Here is a 24,041-nt window from a genome sequence, read left to right on the forward strand (position 1 = left end):
ATATTTCTGATGGAGCTGGACAGAGGTTGGATGTAGTTTCAGGACTAACTAAATGTTAGAAAACACAGGCAGGTTTTTTGTGTGTAAGTAATTACATCCTGCCAATGACAAAGAGAGCCTAAAGTGGAGAAACTGTACATTATTCACCTGTTACCTATTGTGCCTGTGTGCATGTAGAAAATGTCCCGTACACTATGTTTATATGCTGTTTTTTGTGAATATGCAGTTTTGTGCTCATATACACAAGTGAAGCATTAGATTACATTGTTAATTAAAGAGCAAGTGGATAATACAGGGAATGATCCCTCTACTAACCATAATCCGTGACAGATTTAGGAGCCCTCTGGTCACTCCCGTCATCGTTGCGTTTCTTGTTCTTGGACTTCCATGCGTGATAGACCTTCAGACGACGGTGGAACTCCTCTCTGCAGGCAGCCAGCAGCTCGATGTCTGTCCACACAGCATGACACCAGTCACCTCTCACAATACAGCACATACAACAAGCAAAGGCTGATGGCAGCATGGTGAAATACTAAGACAGATATGGAACATGAAAGTGGGACTTCCATCTTCACTTTCTTCTGTATGTTGACTGGTCTTATGCGATTTTCTCTGCGTCTGTCACTTATTTTTTCAAGGGAAACTACTATGTAACATTACAGAAATACCGCATGCATTCAAAATGTAAGAGGGGTACTCAATTCCATAAAGTTGGGGGACTTAAAAGAGATAGAGGAACAAAAAGGAATGGTCAGAATTGACGCATCAGAGGCTGAAATATCTAATTTAGTTTCTAGAATGGGTCAATCTTCCAAACCCTGGATCCTAAATATTCCGTAATATTTACAATAATTTCCTGTCTCCTAAATACCAATCCGGATGACTTTAGAGATATCCACATATAATACATTTATTATAAAATATAATAATATGTAACAATAGAATGTGTCTAATTACACTTATGTGTCCAACATCAGAATGGACTCGTCCCATGCTGGGTTTTAAATACTCAGCAGAGATTAAACAAACAAGGTATAACGGGTTAATTAATGAGCTTTAAAGGTGCCGGTATTGTAACCTTTGGACAGTGCCAAGCAAGCTGTTTCCCCCACTTTCCTGTTTTTACATTAAGCTGAGCTAACTAGCTGCAGCTTTATATTCAATGGAAAGATATAAGAATGGCGTCAGTCTTCTCTTCTAACTCTCTTTAAAAAACTTAAATAATATTTTGTGTTGTAGTGATTTAGTGAAGGATGCTGCACAGATAATTGATGGACTGGTAAATAATGAAAATAATGGTTACTTTAATACATAATGAGGTATCTCCAAGCTCACGCTGTGTTTTGTTCCACAAAGAAAACATTAAAATAATACTGTACGTTGCTTTAAGTGAACATAAGGCTATAGTCATGACTTCAAACACAGCTTTTTTGGTAAGTGCGTTCCACAAATTAGCCAGATGTCCATCGTGTCCCAGAGGGGACGTCAGAGTCCCTACCACTGATCACAGTACTGTATACAGTTACGGATATAAAAGGCTTCGAAAAGTGTTGCCAGCAGAAAGGCATCTGCTTTTTTATGCTGACTGAGGAGAGGGTTGGCTGGGAATGACCAGGAAGGGAAGAAGTCTGCCATCTTCCATAATTGTGATCATTTCCTCTCTCCACCACTAAAATGGAAGCTGATGAGCCGTAGCAGCTGCAGACAAGTTGTGTCCACACTCTGCACAGCTGCAGTCTCAGCTTGTTTAAGTCAATTTGGCTGCTCAAAAAAGGATGAATAGTAAAATGACACTGGGTACATATGAAAAACATGTTTAAAAGGAAGTGCCACATGTTTTTTGGGGGTACCAAAAGTGCTTCAACATGAGCTGTTGAATCATTTCAAAGACTAGTTAACTGCACACACAAACACTTGTATTGGTATTGTTTAGTAGATAAACATGCACTCATGCTGACTTGGTTGTGTTGTGGATTTCTCACCACAGGAAGTGTTGATGACATCTCGCAGCTCAGCATACTTCCACTTGCAGAGGTCATACTTCTTCACACCGGCAGCAGCTTTGGTTGCCTGCACCTGAGGGCCCCTGTAGAGAGACAGCATATGAACAGGGGTGTTTGAGATGGGGGAAAACAGAAAAAGCAGACGAGTTCGATGAGCTAACAGCTAGGTAGTACTACAAGGTGGGAGTAACATAGATTAAGGGTTTCAACACTGAATGTGATAACATGCCGTTTCACAATCAGGAAAGGTGTCGGTTTCTGAAAGAGCAGCAGGTGAAGGAACATTTGATGTCTAATTATACTGCATCTAATCATTTCAAGTGAACTGTTCTGTGGAATTTGGATAGGGAAAAAACACAACACATGAATATTAAAGAGAAAACAGGATGAATCAAGTAGACCGCCCCTGAGTGAGAAATTAAAACAGATGCCAAACATCGTTCAAGCCCTCCTCATTGTCTCAGCCGATAAAATTCACATTAGAGGGTTGGTCAGCAGGGGGGCTGAGGAGCTGAGTTTGTCCATATCTCTGTATCCCACTGTTTCAAAGCTATTCTAATATTAGAGCTTGCCAGATGCCATCCTAGATCTGCTGGCATACTAAGTGCTTTTTCTCAAAGGCTTATTTCAATAGGAATGAGAGATGATGGAAAAATAAAGGTAAAATTATGCAGCACTTTAATGTGCGAATCAAACTGATGGGCGCACTGGAACGACTGCTAGGAAGTCTGAGCTCACGTCAGCTGTGTCTCCAGCTTCCCTGCTGAGCGGAGGCTGCTAATTCAATAATACCAAGGATTTAGCTCCTCTATTTACAGTCGGCATAGAGTAGAGGATTACTGATCAGTGAATGATTAGCCAGATTACCATTACCATTTATAATTCATACAGACTGGAATGATGAAACTGATTCAGGCCAGTGTGCGGTGGTGTTGATGAACTGGGCATGAGGTGTTACTTTTGCTGCTGCCAGGGGAAAAAGAAGTGGAAATAAAGGGATGACCAGGGCTTTGCTTCTGGCAGTATACTGTAGGTGAACAGGAAATAGATGGTTGTAGAAAGAAGCGGGTGGGTGGTACTCCTGTGCCAGCAATACCAGCCAGGGTATCCTTGTACTGCACGCAAGCTTTCATGTTGCTTAAAGCCTCTGGAGAACCGGGTGTAAAATGTGTAAAAATTAATATATGATATCAAAGTAGAGTATCTCAACAAGCTTTTATAAAAATCTGATTGAAAATGAATGTTCATAAATATTGAAAACGTAGTTAAAAAAAAATCAGCATTTTTACTGTCTAAACTGTGTCAGGACTGTGTGGACGTGGCTGTGTCAAACGGTCTCCATGGCAACAGTCATTGTTTTTATTAAAGGTTCGGGCAGAGAACTGCCGTGATAGGTTAAAAATACTTATTGTGTAATAAGAACCAGAGCACAGCCCTCCTCATCCAAACCGAATTGCTGAATAGTTGATCAAACTTTAATGACAATATCTTAAACTTGGATTGATAAATATGCCTAACACTTTTCAGATGCTTACTATCATGCAACTAACTCTAATTTGGTGGATTTGGCTTTACAGGAGCTTCAAGCACTGTGATGCGCAAGGCAGGTGGCCATTGGAGTTTCTCTCTTGCAATAGAGTTTTGTGCACACCGCACCTCCTCATTAGCCTGGCGCTACCAGACCATCGTACTTCATTTCATTTGTACAGAAGGTCTGGAAGTGCTGTAATTGGCAAACGTTCACTCACTTGGAGGCGGGTGTCTGTTGAAGTTTAAAACTATTGGATCTGCTCAGTGCCACTCTGGATTAGCCAACCAATCGCATAACGTTTGGTCGTGAGCCAGCTTTTGACGGTGCGTTCAGGGAACTCGGAAATTTCCGACACTACATATTGTAGTCTATGGATCTACCGGTACCTGGCAACGGTAACTTGCTAGAGCCTAACGTTTAGTTATTTGGATGAGAAAGGTTGTAGGCGTCCATACTTTCCCGAGCAGATGCACTGGAACACAGACAGGTCGGAACTCGGAACTAACAAGTCAGAAATTTCCGAGTTCCGAGCGTAAGGGAACGCAGCATTCAACTGAAACTGGAGCGCGACTTCGACCTCATCGTTCTCAGCCACTTCCTCTGTTCGCTGATTGGATACTTAGAAATCTGTTCGGAAAAATCTCACTAATACGCCCCACCACCAGACTGACTACTGAAGGGAAAATGAAATTTGGGCGGAAGTAGGTAGGCGGGCGGAGCCAGGCTACCTCCTCATAAGGCTTCGCTCTGAACTTCTACTGGTTTTGAACACAGAATGGGGTTGTGGAAATGAAGTCCCATTGACACTGCAGAGTTGAAATTAACATGAAGGGGTATGAAGTGGGTATCCTAACATACTGTGATTGGGTGAGGATTGCCAAGCTGTTTGTATTTCTGTTGCATAAAGCAGTTCCAGTCAGAAGTATAAATAGTGCTCTCAATCAATGGCAAGGTTCCCAATCACTCCCTATTTACTACATTGTGCACTGTGTTGTTTGGGTCTCAATTTCCTGCTCACTTTTGAGTTAACTACTGACTGTAGTGTCTTTATACCGGGGATTCTTGATGAGTGAAAAAGGGAGTGTATATAGTTAAAAACTCTACGTATGAATCTTGAGCAGCACATGGATAGTTAAGTTCTTAAGGTTGCTTAAGGGATACTTACGAGCTTTAACCACTGCAGACTCACGTGGCGCCAATTAAGATGACAGAAACAAAACAATGACATACTGCTCACGCTGATTCACCTCTCACTTATAATTTGGCGATCTGTCTTAATTTCTATGTAATCAATGATCACATACAGTAATCAATTATGATTCATGCCACATAAGGTTCCCCACTACAAACTTCTACATATTTCTATTGATTTCTACCTTGGCTTTGCATTACTGGCATAACCAATCATCTATTTTAATGAGCTAAAACATTTAGGACGGAGATTAACACAGACAGCGAGGGAGTGCGTCGCTAAGTGTTGTGGGTGTTAGGTACACTTGGACACGGGCGGCTATAGAAACATGTGCTAACATCTTACATGGCTCTGGCTGAGGATGAAGAGATAGGAAGATCTGAAAAAGACTCATCACTGGGAGAGAACACACCAACAGGGAAATGCAGTTACATGCATACTGGGGTCAAAGAAAATGTTGCTTAATTTTTTGAGGTATTCCTAACACAACTTGTACTGTGTACTGCTCAAAAGCAGTGCTGACATGTACAGTACCTGCGCAGGCTTGCGTCCAACTGACCCTCCTCAGTGATGAGCTCGGCCTCACTCTGAGCGATTCTCATGGCTAACTCCCTGTCTCTTCTCTCCTGCTCCAGTATGGTGGCATTCTGGACCTGCTCCTCGCGCTCCATGGCCAGCTGAATCTCCAGCTCCGCCTGTGAGAACACACACACACACACACACACACACACACACACACACACACACACACACACACACACACACACACACACACACACACACACACACACACACACACACACACACACACACACACACACACACACACACACACACACACACACACACACACACAATAAAATCTACATTAACCTGTCAAAATACTAATGCTGCCCTTTGTGCCGGCTTTCATAACAATCAAAGTTCTGTCTTTTGCCAAATCGGATTACAGGAGACCAATTTGTGCGACTGCTAATAACGCTTCACGGGTAATTTGTCTCTAGACATAACAGGGCACACAACATTCAATACCAGATTACAGTTGTAAAACTCAAGGTTTATATTTTTCATTTAGTACATTATCATTAGGCACCTAGAAGGTATATAGAATTAAAATCAATAAATACAAATATATCTATCTGTATAGAGTTTTTATATCAATGATTCTTGAGAAGTGGGACAAAACAGGGTGCAATGTTGAAACAATACAAACCCCTATGTTTAGGCAAATTAAATTACATGTATGTTTCCAACATATACTAAGCTACTGAGCTACACTTTGATACAACCTCCCAGCTTTTGTCCTTGTTATCAAAATGGGCTTTTTACCTTGCCATTCTTTATTTTGTGTCAACACCGTCAGACACCAAAAACACACATTCATTTTCCCTCAATTTATGCTAGACCCATGAGAAGAATTGTGATCACAAGTAATCACCAAGACTGACAGAGGCCTCAAAAAATATTTAAAAAAATAATGACTAGATATTTTATATAAATGTTCCTCTATGTTCTTCAGTTGAACTGTGTAATAGAATGTTTACTTTAAAATGAACAGCAATCAAGATGCGTTTCACATTTCAAAACACATTTTCATGTTAGGTGACTGGTTAGATTTTCACATGACCAACCATTCCTCAACAACTATGAAATTATCATTATGTATTGTTATCATAATAATATAAATCTGACGGAGTTGACACATATCTGACAGAGTTGACAAGTATATCTTATGAATTTGACATATCGGGACGGTGGTGACAAAAACCCAGATAACCATCAAATACGTAGAATAATCAATAACAGTGATTTTATAACAGCATATTATTGGTTGAGCGTTAATTCAAGATTCACATTACAGTGTTTCAATCAGGCTTGCTCTAAAAGACTCAGACCAAATGGCCTCATTTTGTATAACATCCTGTACTTTAAGAATCATCCATGACAAAAGAAGATTGTGAGAGTTTCCATAAATACAGTATTAGAAAAACTAAAACCTATTTCTGTATTTAATATAATTATATGAAAACCACCCAAATATAATGCCTTCGCATTGAATGTCAACTCTGTCATTGGCCTGTGACCACCGTCAGACAGGAAATCTGACGGAGTTGACATCTGACGGTGTTGACATATTTAACGTTTCTAAAACAAAACAAATGGAATTAATCTAGTTAGCCATTAGTTTTTTCAGTTGATGATTGGTGCTAGTGTGAACTACTTCAGGAATATAAAATTATGGAAACATTTCAAATAACTTCTTCAGAAATTGTAAGTCGGTGTTGACATATCATGGTTGTGACGCATGACTTTCAAGATTTGGAATGTAAAATATTCTAAAACTACAACACTTATCAGAGCCTGTCTGACTCTAATGTACTCTGCACAGATAGTGACAATAGGTCCTTCACGGAGACAGCTGCCCCTCATATTGCCTGATTTTATTACATTTTGATTAAATGTCTGACGGTGGTGACAAAAAGTGTCCCCCCACTTAGAAACCTTATAAAACATGGATGTGTTGCAGAAAAACATTTTTTATTGATATGAGAGATTATTTAGTGTTGCCTTTGATGAAAAAAGCTCTTTTTAATCTTTAAAGTACATTTTTAATAGGTTTTATTGCATATGAAAGATTGAAACCTTCTCTGTGGACACACTGTTTGACGTCATGAGAAGATAACAAGTGTCATAAATTTGACATAATAATAATACAATTAAATTTAAGGGGATAATTGTGCTCCAGACATTCTATTCTTAATCCCTAATAACATCTACAATTTTAAATATTTTTAGTTTTAAAGATAACAGTAGTTACATTTTGTCCCAGACTTTTGTTCCGGTTCTCAAGAATCACTGATATATATCCATCTAACAGCACTAATGAAGCCCATGGATACTTTTCTCTGAGGAGCTTTGAATATGAATAATATAGTGTTAACTAGAAAAAGGCTTTCTAGTTAAGAATATATTATTCATACTGGTCCAATCAGCAGCTGTAATGGTGGCATGCAAACCAAACCTCAAAATTGTGAAGGTTTCAGTGTGAATGTTGAGCTGCCTTATACAGTAGCTGGTTAAAGCAGCTTTCCGACACACCCTCATATTAAGTTAGCTATGCTAAAGTCAAAAATCTATCTCGGCAATCTCCCAGTGAATTTGACCATCTTTTGCTCAAAAAGGTCAACTTAAATGTATTGTTTGCAGAATAAGGCTCATGAGATGCGTTGACTCTCTGACTCAGGTTTCTGATTAAAGATGCATTAAAAAAGCCCTACAAGTTCACAAATACAATCATTACAGTACTGTGAATGATAGGGATTACACTTCGGAGGTCTTCCACTGAGTGAGGTTCTCTTTTGACGAAGATAAATACTGCAGAGTTGAAAACTGGATGGTGCACTATAAATAAGGTCAGGTTGAAAGACACCATCATACATAGTTTGAAGAGAGCTAGATACAGCTAGACTAACCTTTGACTCAGCAGAAAATAGCAAAGAACAAAGGAAGCCACGGCAAACACCCTTAGAAAGTCTACTGCTGCAGCGTTCAGCCTTAGAGCTGTGGATAAACAAGCTGTGGATAAACAAACTTTGCAAAGAGTCTCCTGAGACATGTGGCTTATGACAGCCTGGTGTCAACTGCTTCACTACTAGAGAGAAGAAGAAAAAAAATTGCAGCATGGCATACAATGGCCCAACTGGCTTTGGGGCGAATAGAAAAGGCTTTAGATGTACAGACGGTGTGATGTACGTGTAACATATGAATGGATAAATGAATGAATGGTTTGAGAAGGCAAAGAATGGGAAGAATTAAGGAAAGAAAAATAGCAACGAAACAAAAAAAAGTGAGAAATGAACCGTGAGCGAGTGAAACAGGCAGAGATGAATACAGGCGAACATGAGAGCAAGAGGCGTGTTAATAAAACACAGGACGGTGGTGCAGAGTGGGATAAAGTAGTTCAGTTAGGAGAAACCTCTGCAGGAAGTGGAATCATCAATCAAGACCCTGTAGCCAACACTCTGGAGATCTGACCAGTGTCTTGACCCGGCTGTTGCCGTGGGAGACCAAAAAGCTAACTAATGTTTCACTCAGGGGGGGAGCACGGACAAGGTCTGCCATGCTGAGAGGAAACATTAGAACCATACCAGTGGTTCGTTATAAATGATTTCCTGCCCATTAACTACAAAACACACTTATATACACAATGTCCTTGAAAGCCAGCGACTTCATTTGTAACGTCAGTTTGGTACTGCATGAAACTCATCCTCAAGTGACCTGAAGACAAGTTTGTTGCTGTGTGGTATATAAAGCAGTCACTGTTCCAAAAAACATTCTTGTTGCCTTCAAATGCTTGTGGAAAATGTACAGACCATGTCCACTCATTGTTTGAGTTTAGAGATTGATTTCCTGCAACATTGTAGTTCCTGCCTCCTTTAAAGACACACACTCAAACTGATTTGTCTATTGCTATTTTGGCGGCATCTAATGATAACAAATACATTTTTATGTCATTAAGTAATTAGATTATTCTCTTGATTGTTACATTTTCCTTTTGATCTATAAAAAAAGGTTTGATGAATCCAAACTGATGTTTCCAAAATGAACACAAAATGACAGTAGCCTACTCTACACATACAATTCAGAGAAGGCCAGCAAATGTTCCTGACGCTTTTGGCCTTTCGCTTGAAAATGATTCAAACCATTTATCATTTATCAACATTGTTTCATATCCATTTTTCTGTAATTTTTCATTATTCTAAACTAGTCATTGACAGCAGTTGTTCTAGCTCTATGGCGGCCAATGTGTATGCAATTACACATAGCCTACACTTGAAAATACATACTGTAAATCACAAATTGATTGAAATCTGCTGAAAACAGCCGTATTAATAGGTGAGTGTGGTAAACCCAGAATGTCACTCAGTTTATTTTATGTATTTAACCTGTAAACAGGAGGAGAATCGTTATTAATTCAATGAGAAGGTAGTTTTTTCAAGAAACACTACTGCACATTATACTGCCATAACTGACCCATGAATGTCAGGATCAGTCTAGGATTAGGACTCAGACTAGGAAACCATCTGCTTTAATGTGATTATAATGGTATGAGCAAAGCAAGGTTGTAGGGGTCAGTTCACTTGGGGAAAACATAAAGCCCGGAAGCTTGATATTTCAACTAATATTTGGAAATTCAGAAAAATTCCGTGGGTCATCCTCTTACATTTCAACATATTTTAGCATGAGTACAACATTGATCATGGGGAAGATAACATGCGAGTGTGTTCCAAACCTGTGTTACTTTCTCTTCTTTCTCTCTCTTTTTTCTATCTTCCTCCTCCTGCTTCCTCTTCAGCTCCATCTCTGCTTTACTAAATTATTGGGAGGAAAAAAATCTTTATAGAGAGAAAACTTTACTCATTCTGACGGATAGTGAGCATCAGTCAAGACAGTTACCGTTGCATCCACTAACATTGCTTTACTGATACTTCTCCATTTGCCGTCACTTACATTCTTCTCTCCTCTTCCTCCTGTTTGCGCCGCTGCTCTTCCTCCTCCCTCCTCTTCCTCTCTTTCTCCATTTCCTCCTCGATGTGCTTCAGCCTATCGCTCTCTTCCTCCTCCTGCTTCTTCTTTTGCATTGAGGAGAGCAGCTGCTCTGAGCGTTTCACCAGCCCCTGGTACTCTGTGTCAATCTCCTTCCTGGTCATCACTGTGGCCTAGGCATTCAAAAAGGAAAGATCAAAATGAAAGGCCATGGTCACTAAATTAAGAAATGCTTTATATTTCTTTATCCAACGGTGCTTGAGAGGAAATTGACTTCTTTGAATACAATTTTATCCTTTGCAAACTTTATATCAGAAGTTAAATTTTCGAGAAGTTACTACTTGAACCCTGATTCGGCACACACTCCACTGGTTCCATGGCACACGCTGTCCATGGGGCAAGGGGAGACACTGACTGACACTGTGCCTGTCACTCATACCCCACAGCCACAACTCTCAATTCCCCAATATACTTGTCCGACAATAAACGGGAGGAGATGAGGTCACCGTATTGTGAAGATTCATTAGAGGGTGTCTCTAACAGTGGCACAGGGAGGTAAGATGACAAGGTCTTGTCCCTGAACGTATATAGAGGTCTGGATGACAACCACCGGCATCTCATGCATAATTCAATCAGAGACGCCACACCAGGAGCAATTTCTAAGCACTCAGAACACCAGGAGTGTCGAAAGCACGGCTGCTAATAGGCTAAGAGAGGAACACATGGGAGGTGGAGAGGCTAAAAGGGGCAGAGGGACGTGAGAAAGGATCAGGAGGCACAAGTGCTTTAGTGTGGGGATACCTCCTTAACTGTTAATTGCATACACGTTACAATAATGAGCACATCACATCAAGGAAATCAAAAAACGATTGGGGAATTTCAGTGCCAGGATGTCTGGATAGCACGTGGATGCGTTTGTGATGATTCACTGTACCTATAGGCTCTAATAACAGAAGGGTTTATTGCAAAGGGAGAGCTGGGATTTCACTAACCATGTTTTATAATTTAGCAATACTACATCAATGAATTATATAATAGGAGAGAAGAGTATTTCTTCTCCACTTAGCTCCTCCTTTCATCCTAAGGTGATAATTAAAATTGATGCTGAGAGAAAGAGTGGGAAAAAAGGGACAACTGGTTTTGATGGGGAGCTACAGGTGTGAATGGAGAGAATACTTAAAATCTAAAGGCACGTTTAAATGGTTAGGTATGTGTGTGCTCTCACAAATCTGGCTTGGGAAAAAAACATAAAGAAGTACAGCATCATGCATCGTGTATCACCAGTGTCATGCTCTAAGCAGCTGGAGAACTGTTGAAACCAGCAGCTTTAAAATCACCAGAGCAATAATCTGTGTGTTTACATGAGAGAGGTCAGCAGTCAAGGGCCAACCACAATGACACACCTTTATCTTTGCTAGCAGAGCGTCTATGGAGGCAGCCAGCTCCTGAACCTGTTTGGCCATCTCCTGCTTGCCCTCCTTCAGTCCGTTGACCACCTTGTTGAACCGTTCCATGTGTTTCTTCAGGTTTCCAACCTTCACCATTCCATCAATGCTAAAATTCAAAATGGCCACAGTAGTATTAAGTATTTTCCCCCATCAAAAACCCTCTCACTCTTGAGGACTTTTACTTGAACTCAGGGAATTATCAAATTACTCCTAACAAATTTGATATTATGTGACAAATTAACTCGGGCAATCATAGCTTGCACTAGACAACAAGGCTTGTGTGTGGTAGTAGCTAGTAGAGCAATATCATGGGTTAGAGGTATGTGTTAGCAAAATATTAGCTAATATTTCAAAGAGAGAACAGATGTGCTCTACTATTTAAAAAAGTGTTACCCTTTATTCATTTCCTGACTGTAATACTGCTTTCCTTGTAACTTGAAAACAAACATTTGGCATTTGTAGGGATTTTAAACATATAAAAGAAAACATAGGTATATCTTTTTAGTTTGCACTTATATCTTACCGTTAAAAAAAAAAACCCCGTTCATATTGAACTGAATATGTGTATGATGGTATGAGACATTTCCTCATGCATTTCTACCCATACTGCCACTCTCAATATGATTCTAAAGAAGTATTTGAAAACCTATCATCTGGATGGCTGCTTTCACTTGAGCCATTTCTCAAAAATACAACCAGACATGTGGCAATTCCCAAAGCAGTTCAGTGAGACATCTTTTCTCCACAGATTACTTTCTAGATTGATCCCAACCCCTAAATGCACAATGTGGGAAAGCCATCAAAACCCACCAAGCGTGAATCTATTTATATAAAAAGCACTGAGAGAGTACAGAAAAATAAAAGAGCATAGGGCACCGACAGATGGGAAAAATGATGCATGTGTGTGTGTGTGTGTGTGTGTGTGTGTGTGTGTGTGTGTGTGTGTGTGTGTGTGTGTGTGTGTGCACTCACCGTGGCTTATGCTTCCTCTTACACAACCACATGCGGACAGTCTTCTGAATCTTAATGCAGGCCAAAGCTCTGTAACGCATCTTGTTACGAACTGTTGAAGATGGGAAGAAAAGAAGGGGATTCAAAAAAAGATGTCAAAAGTATGGTTCCCCAGTTTGCATCTGGTTTGTTGCTTGTGTGACAGCTACTGGCACCTCCTGATTGGCAGGCTTCCAGGAGATGATTGCTAATTACAAACACCCATGCTGGCTGATCTCTTCAGCTATATAAACTGTAGGAATCAACCACTTAAGTCTCCCTTCCTTGATGTATGGTTTGCTTTGGTTTTGGTTGGTTGGTTAGTAGTTTTGCTTTGCACATACATTACATTACACTCTTCACTCACACAGACACAGCACCCATTACTGACATTCACGCACCACTTAGTATCTTACTTGAAACTTTGTTTAAATAAATTATTATTTGGTTAAACTTAATATCTTGTGTGGTTTCCTCATTGTCATTCCCTTGAGCTGGGCTGTGACACTTGTTATTCCCCATCTCTTTTACCTTTTACCATCTCTCTACGTTTCTCTAATAAAATGCATTGAAATACCCCCGAAATACAAAATATTAAAGGCCTACTTCACCGGTTTGAATATGAAGGTGTATTGAATTCTGAGATCCTATGTAGTATAAATGTGCGAAAAAAAATTAAATCGGTTCATCCTAGCCTGAGAAAAGGCAGAAAGAGTGTTTTTTTAACCCTACATTTCTCTTTCTCGTGACATCACAGAAAGAGAAATATAGGGTTAAAAAAAAACTTACTTTGTAAATATTACTGTGATGTCTTTTACTGTGACATCACAGTAATATTTACAAAGTACGTTTTTTTTAACCCTATATTTCTCTTTCTGTGATGTCACGAGAAAGAGAAATATAGGTTAAAAAAACACCCTTTCTGCCTTTTCTCAGGCTAGGATGAACCGATTTTAATTTAGTTTGCACATTTATACTACATAGGATCTCAGAATTCAATACACCTTCATATTCAAACCGGTGATGTAGGCCTTTAACACCACAGGAGACCTATGCTTCTACACAGCCTTTACATTTGAAATAATTGTTCTCAACTATTGTGCTTGTTATCATTTTCAAACTTATATGCTCATCTGCATAATTCAAGGGCATGGAAAAAGTGCAGCAATGCGTTCTTTAGATAAAAAAATAATCTAAAAAAAAAAACATTGTAAAAATGTTGTTCTTGAAAGATAAATGAGGGAAATTAACCTGAAAAGTTAAAGCTCAAATTATGGTACTGCTAATAATATAACTATATATAAACTCCTATAATAGCTACCATCAATCAGGCAATTACACCCACACACAAACATAATCACACAAACACGCACGCACATGCACAAAAGTGATCTAATAAGGTGAAGTGCTGAAAGAAAACAAATGACCAGGGACATAATTTCTCAGGTCACTTCTGCAAGAAATCAAGCAAAGGTACAGTGTACGGTTGTAACTCTATGGATTTCATTTAATGCTTTTACACACATAAGTAGAAAACTGCACTTTGCTTTAAGGTGGAAATCAATAACTTGGCATGGAGGGTAATGGTTCAAGGAACTGCTTTTAGGGTGTATTCACACATGCTGTGTTTAGTTCGGTTGAAACGAACTCAGGTGCACTTCCACCTTCGGTGCGCATCTTTCAGACAGGTGTGAATACAGCAATCGCACTCGGGGGCGGACCAAACAAACGCTCCGAGACCCAGCTGAAGAGGTAGTCTCGATGCGCTTCAAAACGCACTCTGCTGCAGTTCGTTTGTGGTGTGAATTTGGCCGGACTCGATCCGACCCAATTGCAGGAAGCACTGCGCCTTTTCTTTCTTTTCTTTTTTAATAAATCGCCATCAGCTTCACATTATGGGAAAGTGTTGTTGTCGCCATTGTTAGGAAGATTAGTTGTGGTTTGACCGGGAGCCCCGAGCGAAAATATTACATTTGATAATGATGCGTGCGGATCAGCGATCAGATGGAGAGGAGCGTCTCCCGTAGCCTACAGTGCCAACAGGTTCACGCTGCGCTTTGCATGAAGTGTGTGTTTTTATTGTTCTTCCCAACGGGACCGTCAATACTGTCCCCGTGTCAGTTTGGTGCTGAACTGCGCCGAACTGACACCCAGCTGATACACAGCTTAATCAGCTGTGTTTCAGTTTGAGCCTATTCTTCACGCGAGTCGCGCGTCCAGCAGCAAAAATACAGTAAAAATGATGTTTCACATCGTAGGCTAGAAGCCACATAACGTAGCATTGTCATAGGGCTACATATTATAAACATATGAAACAACAATAATTAGATTTTTTTCTTCTTTATTTATAGGCTAGATGTAGGCATTTTTATTATTTTTAACTCCATATTATATCAATGATAAATTCGCAGTTTTTACTTCGTTCTTCCTGCTTCTCTCCACCCCAGAATGTCTGTCCAATGAATGAATGACCTTAGATCACGTGTGGTTTTGCTTCGTAATGCTGGTTCACTTGCAAAAGGGGCAATATGAAAGTGGACCACACCAAACAAAAAAATCCAAATTCTATTTGGTCTGGACCAAAGCAAGTGAACTAACGGACTTTCCATGTGTGAATACACCCTTAGAGTACTCTTCCATACTGCTAGAGGCTGCTGGCTTCAATATTTAAAATGAAAGGAAAAGTGTGAAATGTGATTTAGTATAGCTGTCAGAGCAGTGTAATAAACTGCGTGGAAATGACAAAGCATCTTATCGTCAACCAGTTGAAAGTGAAAAAGCTTAACTAACGAAAATGAATTGCGCTACTGGCCTTTCTACAATCCTTCCTTTTCAGATTCATTTGCAGTTTGAGTAGAAGTCTCATGTTATGTGGCTAATTTCCAACTACGGGGAATATTTTTCACCTCTCTATTAGAAAGGACTTATGTCAAGTTGGATATAACAGCAGGATGACGGAAACACAAATAGTGGGGCTTTATTAATGTATAAGTACTAAAATAAAATAAAAGTTGATCAGGAGTTTATAGGCAAATCTCTCTTGAACACATTTAAACCAGGCAAAGACAATTTTGAATAATGATTTCATAAGTGCCTCATTGTTCAGACCAACAGTCGAATTGTTCCAAACCTACACCACAGAAACGTATTGAGGCCGCTTGAGTTACGCGTCACAAATTGTGTTCAGTGGATTGAACGTACGCTTGATGACAGACAGGCTGCACCACTGGACCTTCTTCCAGAGGCTGCACAACAGCCACTGGTTGACTTTCTTCAGCAGTTCCGCGAGGTGGTCTGGATCAGACCTCATGATCTGGTCAAACTCAGCAAACTGATACACGCACACAAAAACACAAATCAAGTTATGATCCTTATAGTGTAAGGTTCAGTTGTCTTCTCTAGAATTCTGCATTATACTTTAACATTAATGAGTAATCATTCTCTGCACCTTTCCCGGACGGAAGAACACTCTGGTCAATCCAAACTTGAAGTCATTGTCGTTTAATCCGAGAGCCTTGAACAAAGCCTAGAGAGGGACACGATCCCATTCAGTGACACAGCGTCATTGTATTGGTGGTATAACTGAAGGGCACTTTGTGAGGTAAGATTGTCAGCATGGCTATAGGCCTTTTTAAACAATCAATACTGCTTTATTTTAAACAGATTAGCAACCCAACAGAACACATCTAATGAGAGAGAAAACTATTATGTAATCCCACCTTGCAGAAGAGCCGTGGATTCAGGCGTACGAGCTTGTCAGGCATGTACTGCTTGTACATGTTGTAGAGCTCATGAAAAGGGGCTCTGGAGGGAAAGCCTCCCTGCATCAGGTCCAACACCGACACCATTCCTAATCAAGAAACAATTACAGAATGTTGTAAAATGTGCACTACACTGTCAATCTATTAAAAGGAACATTATATGTTTGAATGCAAATAAGCTCACTGCTCTGTTTCATCCATGACAAGTACCTTATCAATGGCTGATGTGTGTGTTTTTTTTGTGTTTAAAGGAGAGAGGCAAATTAACATCTTACATGTAGCAATGTTAAATTTACAAAGGATATATTGCACAAACGTGGGGTCAACCTGCTAAATGCACCACTAACAGAAGAGTTGCATTGGATGATGGAATCCTTTATGTATTTAATCATTCTTAAGATTATAGATTGTATATAGCTGCTTATATACAATACTCATTTTCAATACTGTTTTCAGTCCTACCTGAGCATTGCAGCTGTGAGAGAATCAGAGCTCCTTCAAACTGGTGGCTGACCATTTTCAGGTTGGGTTTCATACAGCGGATGAAGCTTGAGCCCTAAACACAAATTTCAAATCAGGCATGGTACTATAGTAAAAGGTAATATAGCATATTATAATATGCATCTGAATGTATGTAATAGCTGTGCTGTTATAAGTTAATACATTAAATACGAGTACACACTGTTTACCGTAAAGTTGTGATGCATTTCATATTGATTGTGAGCAGGAAAGCTGTTTTGGGAAAATATACAATGGAACTGACATATTACTCACAGTACTGCGAAGTTTTTCCAGCAGCAAGTTCAGCTGAGTCTGTGTGTTCAAGCAGATAAAAGGAAATGTTTAATTATTTATTTTGGAGGCAGATGAATGTAGCCCAGGCAGACTCTTCATAATATGAGACAGTAGTGACACACATCCCTGTCACAGGCGAGGGAAGGTGGCAACCAGAGTTAACAGAGTCATGCCAGGACAAAGGCAAAAGGCTAGGCAAATGTATTTGTAATGCACCTTATTGTAAAATATTATTATAGGACAGTACAAGATAAATTACAGTGCAGCTATGGGACAGTACAAGTAACTGTATGAATAGTTCCAAATGTATTCTATGCAGTGGCAACTGGAAAAGCCTTCAGCCCTTTTTTAAAATAACTGAGAGTTGGAACATTTCAGGTGTTCTGCCAAACTGAATGCTAACTTCTCTGTGTTTGGTTCTGACTCTGGGAACAGGAAGCAGACCTGTCCCAGAAGGTCTGAGTGGTCTGGACAGGTTCATGAAATATCAGCAGATCAGAAATGTTTTTTGGACCTAAACCATCTGCAGAATTGTAATGCCAACTCCTTCAAACAGAGAAAGCCAATGCAAAGAGAACTGGGGTGATGTGATCCACTCTCCTGGTCTTAGTGAAGACTCTTTAGACTTTTTAGAGATAACAACTGTTAATTCAGCATTACAGCAGTTATACTGAAGATAAACATGGACATGCTTTTTCTAAATCCTGCTGAAGTGTTTAATTTTCTTGATATATTTTCAAGGTGAAAGCATGTTTTGACATTTGGATGTTAAAATTAAGCTATTGAGTCGATGCCAACAGCAAGATTCCTGGCCTGGTTTCAGTCATTTATGTTGTATCTTTGTTTGACTGGAGAATATTTTACACATTCAATCTTTGATTTGTTTGATGCACTCATTACTTCTATGGGACCATAGTCACCAGTTGATATTGCAGACCTGTATACATGAGTGTGTTGCAATTGTGAGGGCATAATTATGGTAAGATATTTTGATGCTTCCATGATCTGTGCTAGTGGGAGCATACGCAGTTGATGTTAAGAGACCTGAGAATGGAGCCTTGGGGTAATCCACAAGTGATTTTTGTTTGCTCAGATATATTATCACAACATAATTTCCTGTTCTACAAATAGGATTCAAAACAGTTTAAAACTGCACCAAAAAGTAACTCCTTATATGTCAGTCTGTCCAGCAATATGCTTTGATTAACTGTGGCCAATGCAGCACTGAGCTTTAATAATAGTGAGAGCATTCTAGGTGCTGTGGTGTGGTCAGAATGCTGACATTAAAATAATTGTTAGGGCCAAGAAGGTGGTAAGCTGCCAAATTAACTGCCTTTTCAGAAATCTAGATTGTTCTTTTTCAAGAGTTGCTTAATAACTGTAGTTTTCATGGGCTGTGGCAGATAACCTGAAAGTATTTCTACTTTGAGTTGACTATATGCAGGGTTATAACACCATGCAGTTAAAACATTTCTGAAAAGTCAATAGGCAGAAAGTCAAGGCAGCAAGACGAGCATTTCAAATGTTGCACATTTCCCTCCAAATTTCTAAGGGTTGATATGATCAGCTAAATTAATTGGCTTTAAGTGGATGTAAAGACATTACAAACCCCATTTCTGCTATGAAGGGCATTTATTTATAAGAGCACATTTATAACAGTTTGAACTGTCCAAAGTGCTGAACATAGTGCATTCAGTAAGTAAACAATGAAGGTAAAATAACAATAACAAAAAGACATAAAGCCCATACATCCACATATAAACAAAGATAGTATTGCAGAAGTAAGATAGTTAATGGAGAGGAAAAGCCAGGGTGTACAGATGGGTTTTGAGCCTTGATTAAAAGGCAAAAATGGAGGGGGAATACCATTTGTCAGGTGGCAGTTGGTTCCACAAGAACGGAGAAGCTAGTGCAAAGTACACTTCTGAGAGTTGTGCCAGTGGCATGGCTGTATACGCTGGTCACCAAAAAGAAATTGATCGTCTACAGTAGCTCAGAACGTGTGATAGTGAGCACTTCTGCTTTGCTGAGATAATCCATCCCACCTCACAGGTGTGCCACATCAAGATGCTGATCTGACATCATGATTAGTGCACAGGTGTGCCTTAGACTGTCCACAATAAAAGGCCACCCTGAAATGTGCAGTTTTGTCTCACAGCAAAATGCCACAGATGCCACAAGCATTGAGGGAGCGTGCAATTGGCATGCTGACAGCAGGAATGTCAACCAGATCTGTTGCTCGTGCATTGAATGTTCATTTCTCCACCATAAGCCATCTCCAGCAACTTCGCACAGCCATTGAAGAGGAGTGGACCAACATTCCACAGGCCACAATTGACAATCTGATAAACTCTATGCGAAGAAGATGTGTTGCACTGCATGAGGCAAATGGTGGTCACACCAGATACTGACTGGTTCTGAGTCCCCAGACCCCCAATAAAGCAAAAAAATGCACATTTCAGAGTGGCCTTTTATTGTGGACAGTCTAAAGGTGCGAACACACTAGGCACTTTACACGCGTACAGACGCGTATGAAATCCGCCCCTTTTCCATAGGGAACCATTGGTTTACGCGCGTACATGGCGCGTAAATGCGTCACTCGCGCTAAAGCAACATTTTCACTCGCGCTAAAGCAACATGTTTACGCGCGTATATATTACGTGCGTATATATTACGCGCGTATAGCTACGCGAGGAGTTCAAATAATTTAACTTTTGTTGCTCCTACGCGAGACGATTAGCCGCGTTGGCCAATCAGCGTTGAGCTTGACCCGCGACGTCACATACATTGGCAGGGTCGGAGAACAGTGTACTGTACACAGAGGCTGATGAAAGACACCGAGGAGAAAAATTTATTGCGGGCGGCCGGTGCTGTATGAAGCCGCTCGGGGTTAGAACACGTGGGGAAAGTAAACCAGGAGAATGGACTTCCTGGTTAATTCAGTGAATATGTGCGGCTGTGCTTTAGCCGATAAACAAAGTTAGCGCCGTATAGCATTAGTTAACTCACCCTGTTGTGTGCGGGTGGCTAGCGCCTCATATTATGAACCCAAACATGACGACTGTCCGCGGGACTTTCACGACAAGTAGAGCGAAGCACCGGTGTTGATCTACGCCAGCCACGGTCCCCTGTCACAGCCAGGTACGGTAATTTTGGCTACTTGCCTTTATGTTGTGCCGCCGTGCACCAATGCTGCTGTAACTGTGTTTGTTATGTAGCTGCCGTGAATATGCAATGCTGTTTTAATGCTAGGCTATTTGTGCTGTTCAGTTTGTCTTTTGGCACAGTTGTTGGCCGTGTTGTTGTTGTTTTTGTGCGGACATGCACACTGTTGTGTCGGGTCTGATCAGCCATGGTTGTTGGAAATACAATATCGGGAGGGAGACTAGGCGCGTTACGCGCGTATAACCATTTTTGACACAAAATGATCAAGCAACATTTTAGCTGCGTTACGCACGTAAATCTTACGCGTGTAAAATGCCTAGTGTGTTCGCACCTTTAGGCACACCTGTGCACTAATCATGATGTCAGATCAGCATCTTGATGTGGCACACCTGTGAGGTGGGATGGATTATCTCAGCAAAGCAGAAGTGCTCACTATCACACATTTAGACAGATTTGTGAACAATGTTTGAGAGAAATGGTACAATTGTGTATCTGGAATGAATTTTAGATCTTTAAGTCCATCTCATGAAAAATGGGAGCAAAAACAAAAGTGTTGCGTTTATATTTTTGTTGAGTGTATATATAAATGGCACAATTTACCCAATGGTATTCTCTCTTGTGGCACAACTTACACCACACAGGGGGCAAGTTGTGCCACAAGACAACTTTTTTTCCGAAAACTATATTTCTTAAACAGCTTATTTCAGATCCAAAGTTTTTATTGCCAGGGATGCACAACATACTGAAATATATGTACATATTTGAGTTGGAGACATAACTGTCAAGGCTTCACTTTAAAATAACTTTGGGTAAAAAGTGGCACATCTCACCCCACTCTCCCCTACTTGTAAAAACATCACATCCCCTTCAGGCAAGAGCGGCTCATTTTGAAACAAATGAATAATACTAGCACCCATTTACTCTCCATATACAACAGTCTAGCTTTTAGAGCCTTTTTAAACATCATCTTTGTGCTTGATTCCATGCCTGGTGCATTAGTGATGAAAGCATGGGACTACAGTACATTAATGATAAAGAAACCCCAGTTCAGAATTAGAAAGGACTAGGAGTTGTTTTTTGTGGTTGCTGGTGAAACATAAGACATGCTGAAAGTTGTTTGCCTTTGGCTTGCTCAACACGCTTTTGTGAGAAAGCCTGAGTGCTCCATTCGTTCCTCCTCTTATTGTGCTTCACTCCCTGTGTTTTCCAACTCCTCTCTATTCTACCTCAAGCTGACTTTATCCAGCTCTATCCACCTTAGAGGAGTTTTCTCAGAGGACAGAGGAGAGAGACCGGAGGAAATCTAAGATGTCAAACCCTGAATAAGAGGGATGGGAAGAGGAATGGAATTTAAAAGTTAGAGAGCAGGTCTGGACTTTACAGTTACAAAATTCTGAAAAGAAGGTAAATAGGATAACAGAGTATTTAGAATACATTTATCAGAACAGCAAATGCATCTATATCAAATAATATTTTGCTGTTTTCATCAACAACTACAACAAGGTGTTTTTTTGGGTTGTATTTGTGTCTAACAATACAAAATTATTGTAACTTTAACAAACACCCTGACCTTAAACTTGTTGCCAACGCTGATGAAGCCGAGTTTTCCCGCCTTCTGTTTGGAGTCCTTGGCAGTGTTGGAATTCTCAAACAGCTCTCGAACAAATTTGTCTTTCGATTCACACACTAAGCTCTCCAAGGACATGTGGAGGGCATCATTGTTCTTTTCCACAAAGCGTTTCTGTGGAAACGCAAACGTATACATTAGTGTAGCGACAGACTATTTAGACAGATGATTACAATAATAAAGTTACAAATTATAATAATATGTAGGCGATATTGTTGTACCCACTACAACAGGGAGAGAAATTGGGTGCATTTCAGTTTTTTCAGGCATTTTGTAGATTCAACAAATAATATATTATTCGTGAAAAGTAATATTGGGGGTAACGCTTTATATTAAGGTTCTTGTTATAAGCCTTAGTTAATAGGTAATAAGGACCTTATAAGATGCTTATTAACATTATTGGGTTTTGTGAATACCACTGCACACCATAATAATAAAGAGCTGTGTCAAGCATTACCGTTTCATAGCAGACTGCTCCAGCAAAGTGCCTGATGATAAAGCCTTCGTCATCCCGGAGATTCCTGTGAATTGTCAACTTTGACTTCCTGGGAACCTAAGTGGGAGAATTAGAAAGAAATTCAATGGCAGTGCTAAAAACATATTGATTTGACATCCATTACTATCTCTACTATCTATCTCTTGCAGAATATTGTTTATTCACAACACTATTGAAAACGGGAAAACATTTCGATCAAAAAAATATTCGTTATTCGTTATTTAACATCTTTATTTGCATGGATGGCGAAATAAAAAAAACTATTCAAATTGGCATGATATATTTCTTTAATGCCACATTCATCTTATTTGGCTAAAGTATTATAAAGTGTCCTTCAGGATAAGAAATATTGCAGCACTGAGCCTTTTTAAGCTCCATTAGCTTCATCAGTGGACAAATTATCCCCATAGTGTGAAAAGTGTATGGCAGAAATGTTTGCTAAAATCGTATTCAACTACTTTAGATCAATATTTACATTAAGTAGGGTGACATTCTTGATGTCACCCTACTTAATGTATAGAAATAATCTTTGTTTGAGTAATAACTCTCCCTGCAGTAGTGGGTACAGCCAGCCAACTCTAATATTTAAGCTTGCATTGGTGTCAAAGCTACGGCTCTAAAAGGATTTCATGCTTGCAGAGAAACAGGCAGAGTGACGAACAATAGTGACAATGGCGGGGACAGAGGGAAGGGCCTACGCATCATTTCATCAAACTGCTGTTACAAATTGGTGGAGTAAAGATGATCACAATGACAAAACCATATGCAGTTGCATCCCTGCCCGGTCTCACACAAGAACACAAAGACAGAGAATAATAGTGGACTACTGGCAGAGACAGAGGGAGATAGAGAGAATAAGAAACATAGTGAAACAAGAGAGAAGGGGGGAAGATGGAAAGCTAAGAGAGCACAGCTAAGAGGTCTGACCGTCAATCTGAAGTGTTCTTTATGCTTGCTGTGAACAGCCAGAGCAAAGTGTTGGTCGCTGGGCTGAGGGAGACGATTCTCTTCATCCAAAATATCCAGGACTCCCACCAGCTTTGCTTCCACTAAGTCTAGGAACAACAAATATATGTCTAATCAGTTTTTAATATCCTAATACCTAAGATGCTACATGTTAGTTGAGAAAAAACGGAATTACACATGTTTTTTAGAAATGCACAGCAGCCATTATGATGCAGAAGTTAGAAAACCAGTAAACATTCTGTTTTATGAACATGACATTGATTGGACATTTGAATTTTCACAGCTTACTGCTTCTGGATGTGAATATTCAAGACATGTTGATCAGGATGCTCATTTAGTCGTATACCTGAATTATTCATATGTGCTGATGCGTTTGGAATATAATGTAACAGCCAAGGAGCTCAGCAAGAAATTTACATGAACAAGCACCTGTGCATAAATCCTGAGGATTGATGAGTGAATTAATGGCCAACCCAAACGGTCATTTGCAAGTCAGAAATGTTATTTACGGCCGTCAGTT

The 24,041-nt window shown here is 39.9% G+C and overlaps 1 protein-coding gene across 4 annotated transcripts in view; it reads right to left on the reverse strand.

The window, feature by feature from the left end:
* Positions 1 to 24,041, reverse strand: part of myo6b (myosin VIb) — a gene marked incomplete at its 5' end in the record, with an annotated part of 37,945 nt that overhangs the window by 1,989 nt on the left and 11,915 nt on the right. For 2 of the 4 annotated variants that reach the window (XM_080043073.1, XM_080043075.1), the window contains 16 exons: positions 316 to 450; positions 1,983 to 2,086; positions 5,072 to 5,122; positions 5,261 to 5,421; positions 10,020 to 10,098; positions 10,238 to 10,446; positions 11,677 to 11,827; positions 12,694 to 12,784; positions 15,913 to 16,042; positions 16,160 to 16,237; positions 16,431 to 16,561; positions 16,935 to 17,028; positions 17,247 to 17,285; positions 22,003 to 22,173; positions 22,517 to 22,612; positions 23,483 to 23,610. In XM_080043073.1, coding sequence (XP_079899199.1) covers positions 316 to 450; positions 1,983 to 2,086; positions 5,072 to 5,122; positions 5,261 to 5,421; positions 10,020 to 10,098; positions 10,238 to 10,446; positions 11,677 to 11,827; positions 12,694 to 12,784; positions 15,913 to 16,042; positions 16,160 to 16,237; positions 16,431 to 16,561; positions 16,935 to 17,028; positions 17,247 to 17,285; positions 22,003 to 22,173; positions 22,517 to 22,612; positions 23,483 to 23,610 — 1,848 coding nt within the window. Of the gene's footprint in view, positions 1 to 315; positions 451 to 1,982; positions 2,087 to 5,071; positions 5,123 to 5,260; positions 5,422 to 10,019; positions 10,099 to 10,237; positions 10,447 to 11,676; positions 11,828 to 12,693; positions 12,785 to 15,912; positions 16,043 to 16,159; positions 16,238 to 16,430; positions 16,562 to 16,934; positions 17,029 to 17,246; positions 17,286 to 21,996; positions 22,174 to 22,516; positions 22,613 to 23,482; positions 23,611 to 24,041 lie in introns of all 4 variants that reach the window. The other 2 variants (XM_080043074.1, XM_080043076.1) reach the window with 2 other exon arrangements.

This window comes from Ammodytes marinus, assembly GCF_949987685.1.
Source record: "Ammodytes marinus genome assembly, chromosome: 15".
NCBI lineage: Eukaryota > Metazoa > Chordata > Actinopteri > Uranoscopiformes > Ammodytidae > Ammodytes > Ammodytes marinus.